The 11,826-nt window shown below is 40.5% G+C and overlaps 1 protein-coding gene across 1 annotated transcript; it reads right to left on the bottom strand.

The window, feature by feature from the left end:
- Positions 1-5,593: 5,593 nt before the first annotated feature.
- LOC112253400 (PR domain zinc finger protein 8-like) lies at positions 5,594-10,289 on the bottom strand. The gene is made up of 4 exons (XM_024425381.1): positions 9,990-10,289; positions 8,587-8,809; positions 7,962-8,193; positions 5,594-7,625 (listed from the first exon to the last, which is right to left on the bottom strand). Exons 2-4 carry the CDS (start codon positions 8,800-8,802, stop codon positions 6,508-6,510), a joined length of 1,566 nt encoding a protein of 521 aa, XP_024281149.1. The 5' UTR covers positions 8,803-8,809; positions 9,990-10,289; the 3' UTR covers positions 5,594-6,507.
- Positions 10,290-11,826: the final 1,537 nt, after the last annotated feature.

The following is an 11,826-nucleotide window of genomic DNA, read 5'->3' as shown; positions in this document are numbered from 1 at the left end:
TTGTCTTCCAACAAGACAATGATCCAAAACATAAAGCAAAATCTACAATGGAATGGTTCAAAAATAAACATATCCAGGTGTTAGAATGGCCAAGTCAAAGTCCAGACCTGAATCCAATCGAGAATCTGTGGAAAGAACTGAAAACTGCTGTTCACAAATGCTCTCCATCCAACCTCACTGAGCTCGAGCTGTTTTGCAAGGAGGAATGGGAAAAAATTTCAGTCTCTCGATGTGCAAAACTGATAGAGACATACCCCAAGCGACTTACAGCTGTAATCGCAGCAAAAGGTGGCGCTACAAAGTATTAACTTAAGGGGGCTGAATAATTTTGCACGCCCAATTTTTCAGTTTTTGATTTGTTAAAAAAGTTTGAAATATCCAATAAATGTCGTTCCACTTCATGATTGTGTCCCACTTGTTGTTGATTCTTCCCAAAAAAATACAGTTTTATATCTTTCTGTTTGAAGCCTGAAATGTGACAAAAGGTCGCAAAGTTCAAGGGGGCCAAATACTTTCGCAAGGCACTGTATTTGGTTAGGTCAGGGTGTGACTAGGGTGGGCATTCTATGTTGTCTATTTCTTTGTTGGCCGGGTGTGGTTCCCAATCAGAGGCAGCTGTCTATCGTTGTCTCTGATTGGGGATCATACTTAGGCAGTCTTTTTTTCCACCTTAGTTTGTGGGATCTTGTTTTTGTACTGTTGCTTTCCAGCCCTACAGAACAGTGCATTTCGTTTTGTATTTGTTGTTTTTTCGGTGTCATCAATAAAAGAAAGATGTATGCCTACCACGCTGCACCTTGGTCTACTCCTTCCAACGACGAGCGTTACAGCCTGACTGTGATGCTCTTTACCTGAATTGTAATTATCGCTGTATAATTCCTTGCAAAGACTTGAGGGGCAATATTGAGTGAGTTTTGCAACTTAAGTCCCGCCCCTGTGTCTACATCACATATTTTCCGGTGCCCCTTTTGGTATAAACACTGAAGAGATGGACATACTTCTACTTCACTGCTACTACTTGCTATTCTACTTGCAAGGGTCCGTTTTGTGATTTTATTTTGAGTTTTGCAATGCACAATATGTCAATGTTTCAAAGAAACATGGAGAAAGATTTGGGACCGGGGAAGGAGACAGGAATGAGGCCTCTGCCGGTGTGTGTGTCCTGCCAATTGTCCAAAAACTTTATCGGCTTTGTGTTTATGTGAAACATCTTCAGACAGACACCAATATGCCAGATATGGTATGTACTCTTGTCATGCAGCCAAATCCTTTGGTACAGTGTGTGTGTTTGTGATCTTTTGTTTAAATCAGCTCTTTTCTGGATGGGAAACATTGTGAGTGTGAAATATTTGTTGCCTGTGCTATCATAATGATTAGCCGTGCTAGTTCAAACATCTGAAAACAGACACTGTGGTGCATGTGTGATAATTAAATCGATATGTTTATGAAATCATTTGTTTTGAGTAGTTATTTTATCTCAAAGGAGCCCTTGGAGATTATTTAAAGATTTATTTATTTATTTATTTTACCTTTATTTAACCCGGTTGGCCAGTTGAGAATAAGTTCTCATTTACAACTGCGATCTGGCCAAGATAAAGCAAAGCAGTACGACACAAACAACAACACAGAGTTACACGTGGAATAAACGAACGTAGAGTCAATAACACAATAGAAAAAAGTCTATATACATTGTGTGCAAATGGCATGAGGAGGTAAGGCAATAAGTAGCCATAGTAGCGTAGTAATTACAATTTAGCAAATTAACACTGGAATGATAGATGTGCAGATGATGATGTGCAAGTAGAAATACTGGTGTGCAAAAGAGCAAAAAAGTAAATAAAAACAATATGGGGATGAGGTAGGTCGATTGGATGGGCTATTTACAGACAGACTATGTACAGCTGCAGCGATCGGTTAGCTGCTCAGATAGCTGATGTTTAAAGTTAGTGAGGGAGATTATAAGTCTCCAACTTCAGCGATTTTTGCAATTCGTTCCAGTCATTGGCAGCAGAGAACTGGAAGGAAAGGTGGCCAAAGGAAGTGTTGGCTTTGGGGATGACCAGTGAGATATACCTGCTGGAGCGTGCTACGGGTGGGTGTTGTTATCGTGACCAGGGAGCTGAGATAAGGCAGAGCTTTACCTAGCAAAGACTTATAGATAACCTGGAGCCAGTGGGTCTGGCGACGAATAGGTAGCGAGGGCCAGCCGACGAGAGCATACAGGTCGCAGTGGTGGGTGGTATTTGGGGCTTTGAGTGAAGGAGGCTCTGTTGTGAAATAGGAAGCCGATTCTAGATTTAATTTTGGATTGGAGATGTTTAATATGATTCTGGAAGGAGAGTTTACAGTCTAGCCAGACACCTAGGTATTTGTAGTTGCCTACATATTCTAAGTCAGAACTGGTGGGTAATTTACTGATGTTTACTTTGTGTTTTTCCCTCTTATTTGCCCCGTCATCACACTTTTGAGAGCACAGTCTTCTTAATGCATCTTTTGTTTGACATGACAAAATGCTCTTCTTATTGGCACCCTGTGTTTTTTTTGGTTGTTTAAATTGCCCGTCACTCAGTAAACTAAATGTATGTTGATTAGGTAAATGTCTTGAGGGTCGAGCCTTCTTGTCTACAGCTGGACAGCCATTCTCACCCATGTACCATAGCAGGAAGGTCCTCGTTGAAAGGCCACTATACACATCACACAACATTAGGTAAGTATCTTCAGGGTCTAGCCTCCAAAAGATATATGAAAAAATACAACACAATAAGGATGAAGTGACTGTCACTATGGTAGTCTTTATTGTGATTTGTATAGTGTGAATAACATTTTCGACTCTACAGATAGTTTTGTAACAAAACCTCTGGTCTTGGCACGTGTGCCAACAGCTGGCATATAGCCAACAGGTAGTCTACATGATGAAATGATTATGGATAACATCAAGAATATTTGTATTTGTCAAACGGCAGTTAAGCATCGACCGTTATCATGACACCAGAATCAGATATTTATTGGAATGGAGCATCAAGATCACCGTGGACTTTCACCGCCCTGTGAAGTTGATCATAAAGTATTTTATCTGTAGCCTAATAAACTGCATGGTTTCCCTAGTCGTAGTGGGAGGACCACACAACGTATCATCGTGTGATTCCAAGTTACATTCAATATGATGGTCATTCTATCAATATTCCCGCATAAATACGTTCCCGTCCCCATTCCTCGCATAATTAATTTTACCGACACAAAAAGATCCCACCATGTCGAAGGAAGTAATTATCTGCTGGCATTTACAAACTTCCGCCTTCCATCACAGCTGTCGGGATTCTTTTTTTTATACACCGTATGACTACTCTCATAAAAACAGTAGATGGAAACGTGGTTATTGTCCCAACAATTTTCGAGCTTACTATAACAGACAGCTCAGCAAACTAAATGCTGAAAGTAGTTGCCTAGTTAATCATGCATCCAAACAAAAGTACTGAATAGCAGTTTGGCTTAGTATACCGACACAACTGCGAATGTGAACGAATGAATGCAAACAGAACAAAACAGCGGTACCAAGTAGGCATAGTAAAAAAAAGATCAGAATATCAATCTATATTTAGGCTAGTTACATTAACAATAAACAAACGCAATAAACAAATGGCCAATAGAGATCCAAATAACCAAAACATCAGTTAGTTGCAGTGAGATACCTACATCGGTGAGTTGCAGCCATGCACAGTTGCCTTGCCAAACAAATAGGCCAATAAAACCGCTTCAAGCATGGGAAACCATGCCGCTCATGAGTACAGAAACACGTTATTATATGGCAGCTTACGATGAACACGTTTCCAATACGTACAGTTCCATTTACAACCACGAAATAACAATAGGCTACAAAGAAAACCATAATAGAAGGTATCTATTTCTAGGATGAAACATACCTGATATGCAGCTAGACCCAGGGGCGTAATTTGGGTTCTTACATTGGAATTATATTGAATTCTGCTTATATCATCGATATCATCGAACCTAAAAGTTCAAATGCCGACACCATTGAGTGCCTTTGAAAAGGAAGTGACTGGTTGCGGCGAAATCTCCACTGCGCTCTATCAGCACCATGGACAGCGCCCTACACACTAAAGCAAGGCAGTTGAATAGCTTGCTTGCTATGGAAGTGACTTTGCCATTCCATACTCTCGATTTTTGCTGAAATGACGCCACTGGCTATACCACCAAGATGTTGATCTAAACCAACAAGCTGGACTGTTTTTCTGAGTGATCGATCATTCCATTCTCCTCGAAATATGATTGTAGGATCCCCTTCAATTGCCAGTTGGATTAGTTGAGCTTTCCTCAGGTGTAGCATGTTTCTTCTGTGCGCAGTAAACACATTTATCAAAGTGGAACATGAGTTTTCGCATGTAGCTGTGGACTCCCCACTCATGAGCCCTATGATTTAATTTTGAATATCGTGTGACATGTATGTGGCATAGTGAGGTATGGTGCTAAACACCTTGGCAAGTTAATTGTCTTTTCGGAGAGTATATTCCATCATAGACAGAAAAGGTATACTGCCCCCTCCCCTCTTTACTCTATCGCGTCTAATGTCCGCCTCTGTGGTTGCTGGTTTGCAACAAGGAATTGAATTACTGTCCACAATCGCCGACAAAATATATACGATTTCTTGCCAACTGCCCACAGATGAGAAGCATCCCCCCCCACCCACACACACCACACACACACTGTCCACTGTGCTGACAGCGCAGCAGAGACACAGATTTTGCGCCAACCTGCCACTCAAAAATTTGAACTTTTTGCTATTTTAATACAGGGACATCAAAGCAAAACTGCGGGGGCACAAGTTTGGGGAGCACGTTTCAACTGTGGGGGGGGTCTGCTCATAGAGCTGGTTAATGAGCGCTCTTTGAGATAAGTACTGCTCGTATCATCATAGTGCATCAGCTCGAGTTAACTCACCGCAACAATGTTTTCGGAAGCCGCGCTTGTGGATTTGACAGCCCAGTTCCACTTCGTCAAAACATCAGCTATGCGGATTTCGGATAAAGTGGATCTGATTAAATGGGGACCAAGTGATTAAGACTGTTCTCGCTGTCACCTTGTAGATTATGTCTTATTAGCTTGATGGTTGATACACGAAGACATGAGTCAGACTATTGTGAATGAAATTAACAAAAAAATTGTTATGACGCAATTAGTTGATGTTTTTCAGCACTATAATGAATTTCCTAATAACACCTTGACCAGTATTGTTGGTTTGGGTACTAGTCCCACCTGGCCTCATAGATGAGTCGTTACCCACCTTTAAACAAGGTTAAAAGAACAGCAAGTATCTTGGAATGAGATTGAGGCTACTGGACTCACTGGCCGTTGGATTGGAAGAAAATTGGTGGCTGATGCCACCTGTTGGAATTAGAATCGATTTACGGCAATGACGTCTCAAACATATGAGAGACAACTTGCTAAAATGGTTCTTCAAACAGACAAATTATGTGTTTCCATATTATCATCCACTGTGTTATTTGCAGTCATTTTCATCTGTATATTTTTTTATTCAGCAATACATTAAATGGGCCAAAATGAAATGGGACAAATAGTTCAGGTTGTATGTCTTGTGTCACGTATGGGTGAAGCCAGGGAATATAGTGGGTCAAGTAATACAATGTCCATATGTTTCACACAAAATGTCTTTATGGAAGTTTAAAGAAAACACAGGGCAAGTAGAGTTTGGATCTGATGTTGTTGTTGTTTTTTTCCCATCAAAAACAGCTAAATTAATCTACACATCTCTCTCCGTACAAGCTCTGGTAATACTGTATGTCTAGTCAAACAATGAGTAATGGACATAAACATGTTTATAACAATCAGAGGTCAAACGCAAGAGCTGCAAGCGACCTTCAGTCTCTCTCTTCAGTCCCACCCTGAGTTTCATAAGGCACGGATCAGACATACCGAGAGCTTGGGACTTTAAGGTTATATCTGCAAAAAAATATGATTCTGAGATAATTGTCTTTAAAGTTCTGAACCCTCATTGGTTTGAATGGTGTCAGTAATTTTGATTGTGTACTGTTTTTAACTTAACAACATTAATTGGGGTATTTAGAGTACTATATAGAACACTGAGTAAAACAAGAATGCCAATAACAAAATTTTGACAAAAATGCAGATTAGAACCTTATAATCCCAATTACACACAATATTCCTATCACCTACTGTGCAGATAATCAAAATGAATATGTTGTGTATTCAATTTCGTATTCTGTGGACATCTAGTGGACACTGTGTACAATCCTGAATGAGAACCTACGTGCCCAAATACGCCCTAATGCGTAATGATCGATAATCACAAGTGGATGGTCCTACATTAAGATGTTAGTGACTTCAAATTGTCATTAAATGCTTAATTACTCTAAATTACTCTGTTCTACTCTTGTAATTACATAGAGTATGTCCGATGTCGTTTTCTTTAAATATACGTTTTCTAATGGCTTTTCTTATGCAAAATGGGTTTTAATTGTGCGATGTCATGTGACGTGAAAGGTGGTGCCGTTCCCGGAAGAACTCGTGGCAGATAGGGCAGGTAAGTTTCTCCTCTCGCCTCCTCCTCACCTGGGACTCCGCCGCGAACTCCTTCTTGTGGTGCGAGCGCATGTGTAACACTAGGTCAGACGTCATGCGGAAGGAGAGGTTACACTTGGCGCACCAGTTTTGCACTGACACCCCAATGGAGGTAAACGTTGGTGGAAGAATTGTTAAAGACGACGTGGTTTGTAGTTGGTCTCCAATGCTCCTGGACCAGTGCTCTGGCACGTACGGGAAAGCGTTTCCATTAACCGGTGTGGGTAGTGTCTGTGCGCGAGGCAAATCACCATTCAACATATTAGTAGGCAATAGATTGTTGTATCCCAGAACCGTCTTTGAGGTAAAAACGTCTCTCACATCCTCTAGGCGGTTCAATTGAGCAGGTAATGTGTTGGATGGGTGCGCTGTAGAGCCGTTAGAAGTCCTTTTATAGGGTTTACAGAAAGCGCTTTTCTGCTCCTCCGCTCCACTGCGCAGAATGAATGAAAAGGCACTGCTGTTGCTGTTTGAGTTTAAATCAGCGCTCATCTCCCGCACCGTCTCAGAATCAGCCTCCGTTGGCTTTTCTTTCTCATGCGTAAAACTAATTTTCGCTGCTCCAACCTCTGTAAACGCACTATTTTTACATTCCACGTGGTCCTTTTTGAGCTGGTACTTCTCCGCCTTCAGTTTCAATGCAGAGCCAGTTGACTCTGGCGCAGTGGGGTGGTAGTCTCTGGTTATCTGTGTGATGTTGTTGTTGTTCGATATGTTGGTTTTCTCAAGTAGCACAGGTTTCCTCCATCGGGGATAACCCGTCTCCTCGTGTTTCCATTTCCGCGGGGAAATCTCAGCGTCTTCACTGGCGCCGTATCTTTTATGTTCCAGATCCCTAGCGATGTTGTGGAAGTCTGTGACGCGTCGTTGCCGCTTGATCTCCATGTGTTTGTGTTCGTAGGCCTCTCTGCTCAGCGCGTCATACTTCACCTGCGCGCACAGGAAGCGGCAGTGGGCCAAATAGGGATGCTCATTCTTGAAGACCTGGTTACATGTTGCGCATTTAAGCTCTGTGAAGAGATACACAATTTGTTCGTTAATATGTACATTAAAAACACATTGGAGGAAAATTAACTCAGATATAAACGAATCAAATAACAATAGTCCATATATATTCTCTGAAAAGTTTCAGTCGTTTCCTCTTCCTTCTGTATTTTCCAATATGCATTACGCATTTACGCAGGCTACAACAAAACTCCTGGCAAAATGCTAAAACAAGCAAACAACATCGGTAACATTAGTAAGCCTATATGTTGAAATGAGGAGGAGGATGATGATGAAGATTAGGATGGTGACGAAGAGTGGTATTTCTATAGCGCTTTCCCAAGTGTCTATTTCTCTCTCACCTTCATTTTGTCCTCTGGCTGAGATGTCAGTGAAGCCCAGTAGATGTGACAATTCCTGGTCATACCACACCAACAGTTCCTCTTCCTGACGTATGTCCCTGGTGGTCCGGAAATACAGCTGGCCTCCCTTCAGGAACGCTTCGGTGTTCTGTTCCTCCCTGCCACACGCCGCCTGCACCAGTCGCAGCCAGGACAGCACTAGAGCAGAGCTCCGCATAGCCTCGGGGTCCACCTGTTGAGAGAAATCATTGTTAATATTCATTCATAGAGACAACATTGTCAAAGTTTCAATGAGGTTCACCTCTCCTCAGTCACTGTGAAAACACTGAATTGATTCGAATTTGTAAAGGTGCAAATGTGACCGAATGGCATGGTCAATCATTTCCCACGGGTAGCCTATAATGGAGGGCAATGGAAATGTATTAGGCTACACCAACACACATATCTCATTGTAGAACATGTCATTTTGTTGTTGATGGTTCTTTTTTAATAAGATTTAGATTTAGCCTATGTTTTTATGAAGGTATATATAGAACGACGTCTAATGTGTTCATTGTCTCTGTGGTATCCTAGCTTGCAAGTTAAATTGTGTTATTAATAAATATTTCAAAAAAAACGAACTTACTCTGAACACGTATGATTTGCTTCTCTTGTCGCGGGATTTGAGCGCTATGAAGGCGACGGTGTCATAGAAAGTATTCTGAAGGATGCACGGGCCGAACTGTGCCCCAGCTGGGATGTTGCGAGTGACGTGCACGCTGGTATAGAGGTCTGTCGCGTGGTGATGGAGGAATTTACCCTCACTGGTCCAGAGGGAACGAGATAAAAAACTCTGGTCCATGGTTAGCCTGTGGGAAAAACAAAATGCGTTAATAACAATCCCATTGTTTAAAAACTGAATGTTATTTTATCGCCGTCTGAACCAAAGTGTGGGACATTTTAAAGGTGAGGAATAGAGCGTTTGAATGTGATGCTTTTGTCAAATAATTGTGAAAATGTATTGCATTCTTATATTAAAACGTGGGCCTGATCAATTTGGCTTAAACATGCAAAATCCCAAATAAGTAGCCCTACATAACTATCATTTATTCGTTTCGAAAATAGTAGACTAGATCTATGACTAGAGGTTTTGATTAGTTTTCTATTTCTGAATAAATAGGCCTATTCATTTAATCGAAATATTCGTTGTTTTCCATCAGAAATCCATTTTTTAATAGCAAATAGTTCAGACTCCAGATACAATTAGACCTATAGGAAAATGTGTTTTTTGGTTTATCATACTGTATCTTTATTATGCCACAATATGAATCACGTTCAATGTTATTACATATACATACTTTTAAATGTTTAAAACCACAGATTTGAGAGTTAATATCCCCGTGGCACCGTTGTCATTTATACGTTGTTGTTTTTTAAACATGATTTGACTTTTTGTAGTTGATATTTTTCGACCATATTTTTGAGTGGTAAATTCTGATTTATGATATCATTCAGCTAAATTTCCTCCGACAATGTGTAGCAGCAGGCATGTAATGGGTTTGACTTCTAGCGTCCTTTGTCTCAGTTTTTCAGCCGGTTTGTCCAATTGTCTTCCCATCTGCGCTGCAACTGCCTCGTTGGTCTACATGCGTCTCTGCTTCGAGTCAGTTTGGTCATGTTAATATATTCATTATAGCCACACTGAGATTTGTTGTAAACAATGTCCATTCACAGGTTTTGGTATATTTACTTCAGCTGGACGTTGTGTCTATTTTAGTGTAGGCTATAGGCTTTTGATTAATAAGGAATATTTATTCTGGATATATCAAATACAATGCATATTAAATAAAACATTTATATAAAGATGTAGGTATTTTTCCAATAAATGTAAAAGCCTAACAATGTCTGGTGAGAAGGTTTTCATTCACAAACAAACACCAGTTGTAGCGTAAAGCTTTGCTAGAGATAACACTTTCCCTTTTCCCCCAAAAAAACCAACTAATCCAAGAGAACCCAAAAGTGTCTGTTGCATGCCCATAGCCCACTCACCGACTGGTCGTGGAGGTAGCGTGTGGTTCGGTTTGTCCGCGAGGAGGCTGGTTATCAGCAGGTACACTGGCCGCTAGAACGATTCTCCTTCCTTCGGTTGCTGTTACAGTCTGAAAACGAGAGTGATCACGACAGTGTCTGCCTGGTTACTGCCTCTCTGCTCCGCTCACACACACACTTAATGGCCGTGTTCGAAAGGATCAAAACCGTATTGTATCATGGGTAAATTGTGACTGACTGACTGATCTACAAATATTAATGAGTGGTTATTTATGATGCAAGGTCTTTGTTGATCGGCATTCGCCTGCACTCTCGGCTGCAATGTCGGAACAAGCCCATTATCTCCATCAGTGACAGGAGTAGTGAGGCGTGCTTGCGCGCGCACACACACACCACACACACACACGCTCTACGTTACATCAGTCCCTTCAGGGGAACTCTGATTGGTTCTTTTCTGGTTTTACAGTCCGGATAATTAGCATAAGAGGAACTCTGAACTGGTAAAGAGAGAGAGAGATGCCCATTTTTGCTCAAGGTCGCACAATTCATCGTCAGTATTGTTTAGTAGAGTCGAATTGTTAGTTGCAAAGAGATAACGTTATGCTTCATTTTTACCCAAACGAATTGTTATTAAGTTTTGTTATCCATCTTCTCTGGGAAAACCATACAAGTCATGCCTGTGTTGACAAATCGAACATGGAACTATCTAATGTTCTTGGTTAGGAGCATGGAAATGAGAAGGCTATGTAGCTATGTTAACTCAGCATAAATGTAGCCTCCATCGAAATGTATGTTCAATTGCATAAGAATGCTATTCAAATCCACAGAACAATGACACAATATTTCGAAGTGGTCCTATTCAAAATTAATTTACACCCAGCTGTATGCAGAAGTATTTCCTATGTGTCAGTGATATTTAGTGACAAAGTATAAAGCATTTAATTTTCAATCTTCAAATACTAAATACATGTTGACATTATCCCTAAATAGTAGGCCACCAACCGAAGCTGAAACATTTCCAATAGTCCCATGGTAGTTCTACTGTATTTTACACATTTCTCAGCCTGGAAGAGATTATATTTACCCCAACTAAACCCGTGATGCAGAATAATCTACTAAATTCTCATTAGATTAAAAAAATAATAATAATAATAAAATCGTTTCCAGTTTAATTTGATGAATAATGCATTTGCCCAATGGCTAGGCCGGACCCCCTGGATCAGATGGCATTTAGTAAGCTAATGCTCAATTTTACATTTAGCCCCTGCAAATTAACCAGTATCCTATCGTTATTATCACCTCAGCGAGAGGCCAATTTGTCATTCGCTCTTATGCACTGTAACTTCAACAGAGCTAATGTATTTCCTGAAACTCAAATACATTTACTACCAATCACTTTTTAGTTGATGTCATACATTCGTTGAAATATGATGCGTAGGGACATTTATAAATTGTATGAAATATGTATTTCTTTACTTTTTGCATCCACTGCTCTACAATCCAGTCAATTCAGCATCCTTGTTTTATCAGACATTTTGGCTGAATCATATTGAGTAGACTTGTGAAGAACAGCGTTTCACCGGAAATATGTTCTCTCTAACTAAACAATAAGATGTCAGGACACCTCTCCTCCGATACTCGATTCACCCTTACACTAATTGGTAGTTGGCATAAATTAAATCTGTGCCCGGGGGTGTGTGCCTCGCCACCGCCGCTAACTGGTATGCCCTCATCTGATGCGCTCGAAATCCAGACGTGGGGTGGAGAAAGAATTACAAAAACATATATATATATATATATATATTTTTTTTTTTTACATGTAATTGCATTTTTAAAT

Source organism: Oncorhynchus tshawytscha, linkage group LG06, assembly GCF_018296145.1.
Source record: "Oncorhynchus tshawytscha isolate Ot180627B linkage group LG06, Otsh_v2.0, whole genome shotgun sequence".
NCBI classification, from domain to species: domain Eukaryota; kingdom Metazoa; phylum Chordata; class Actinopteri; order Salmoniformes; family Salmonidae; genus Oncorhynchus; species Oncorhynchus tshawytscha.
This window is presented reverse-complemented; position numbering and strand designations above follow the sequence as displayed.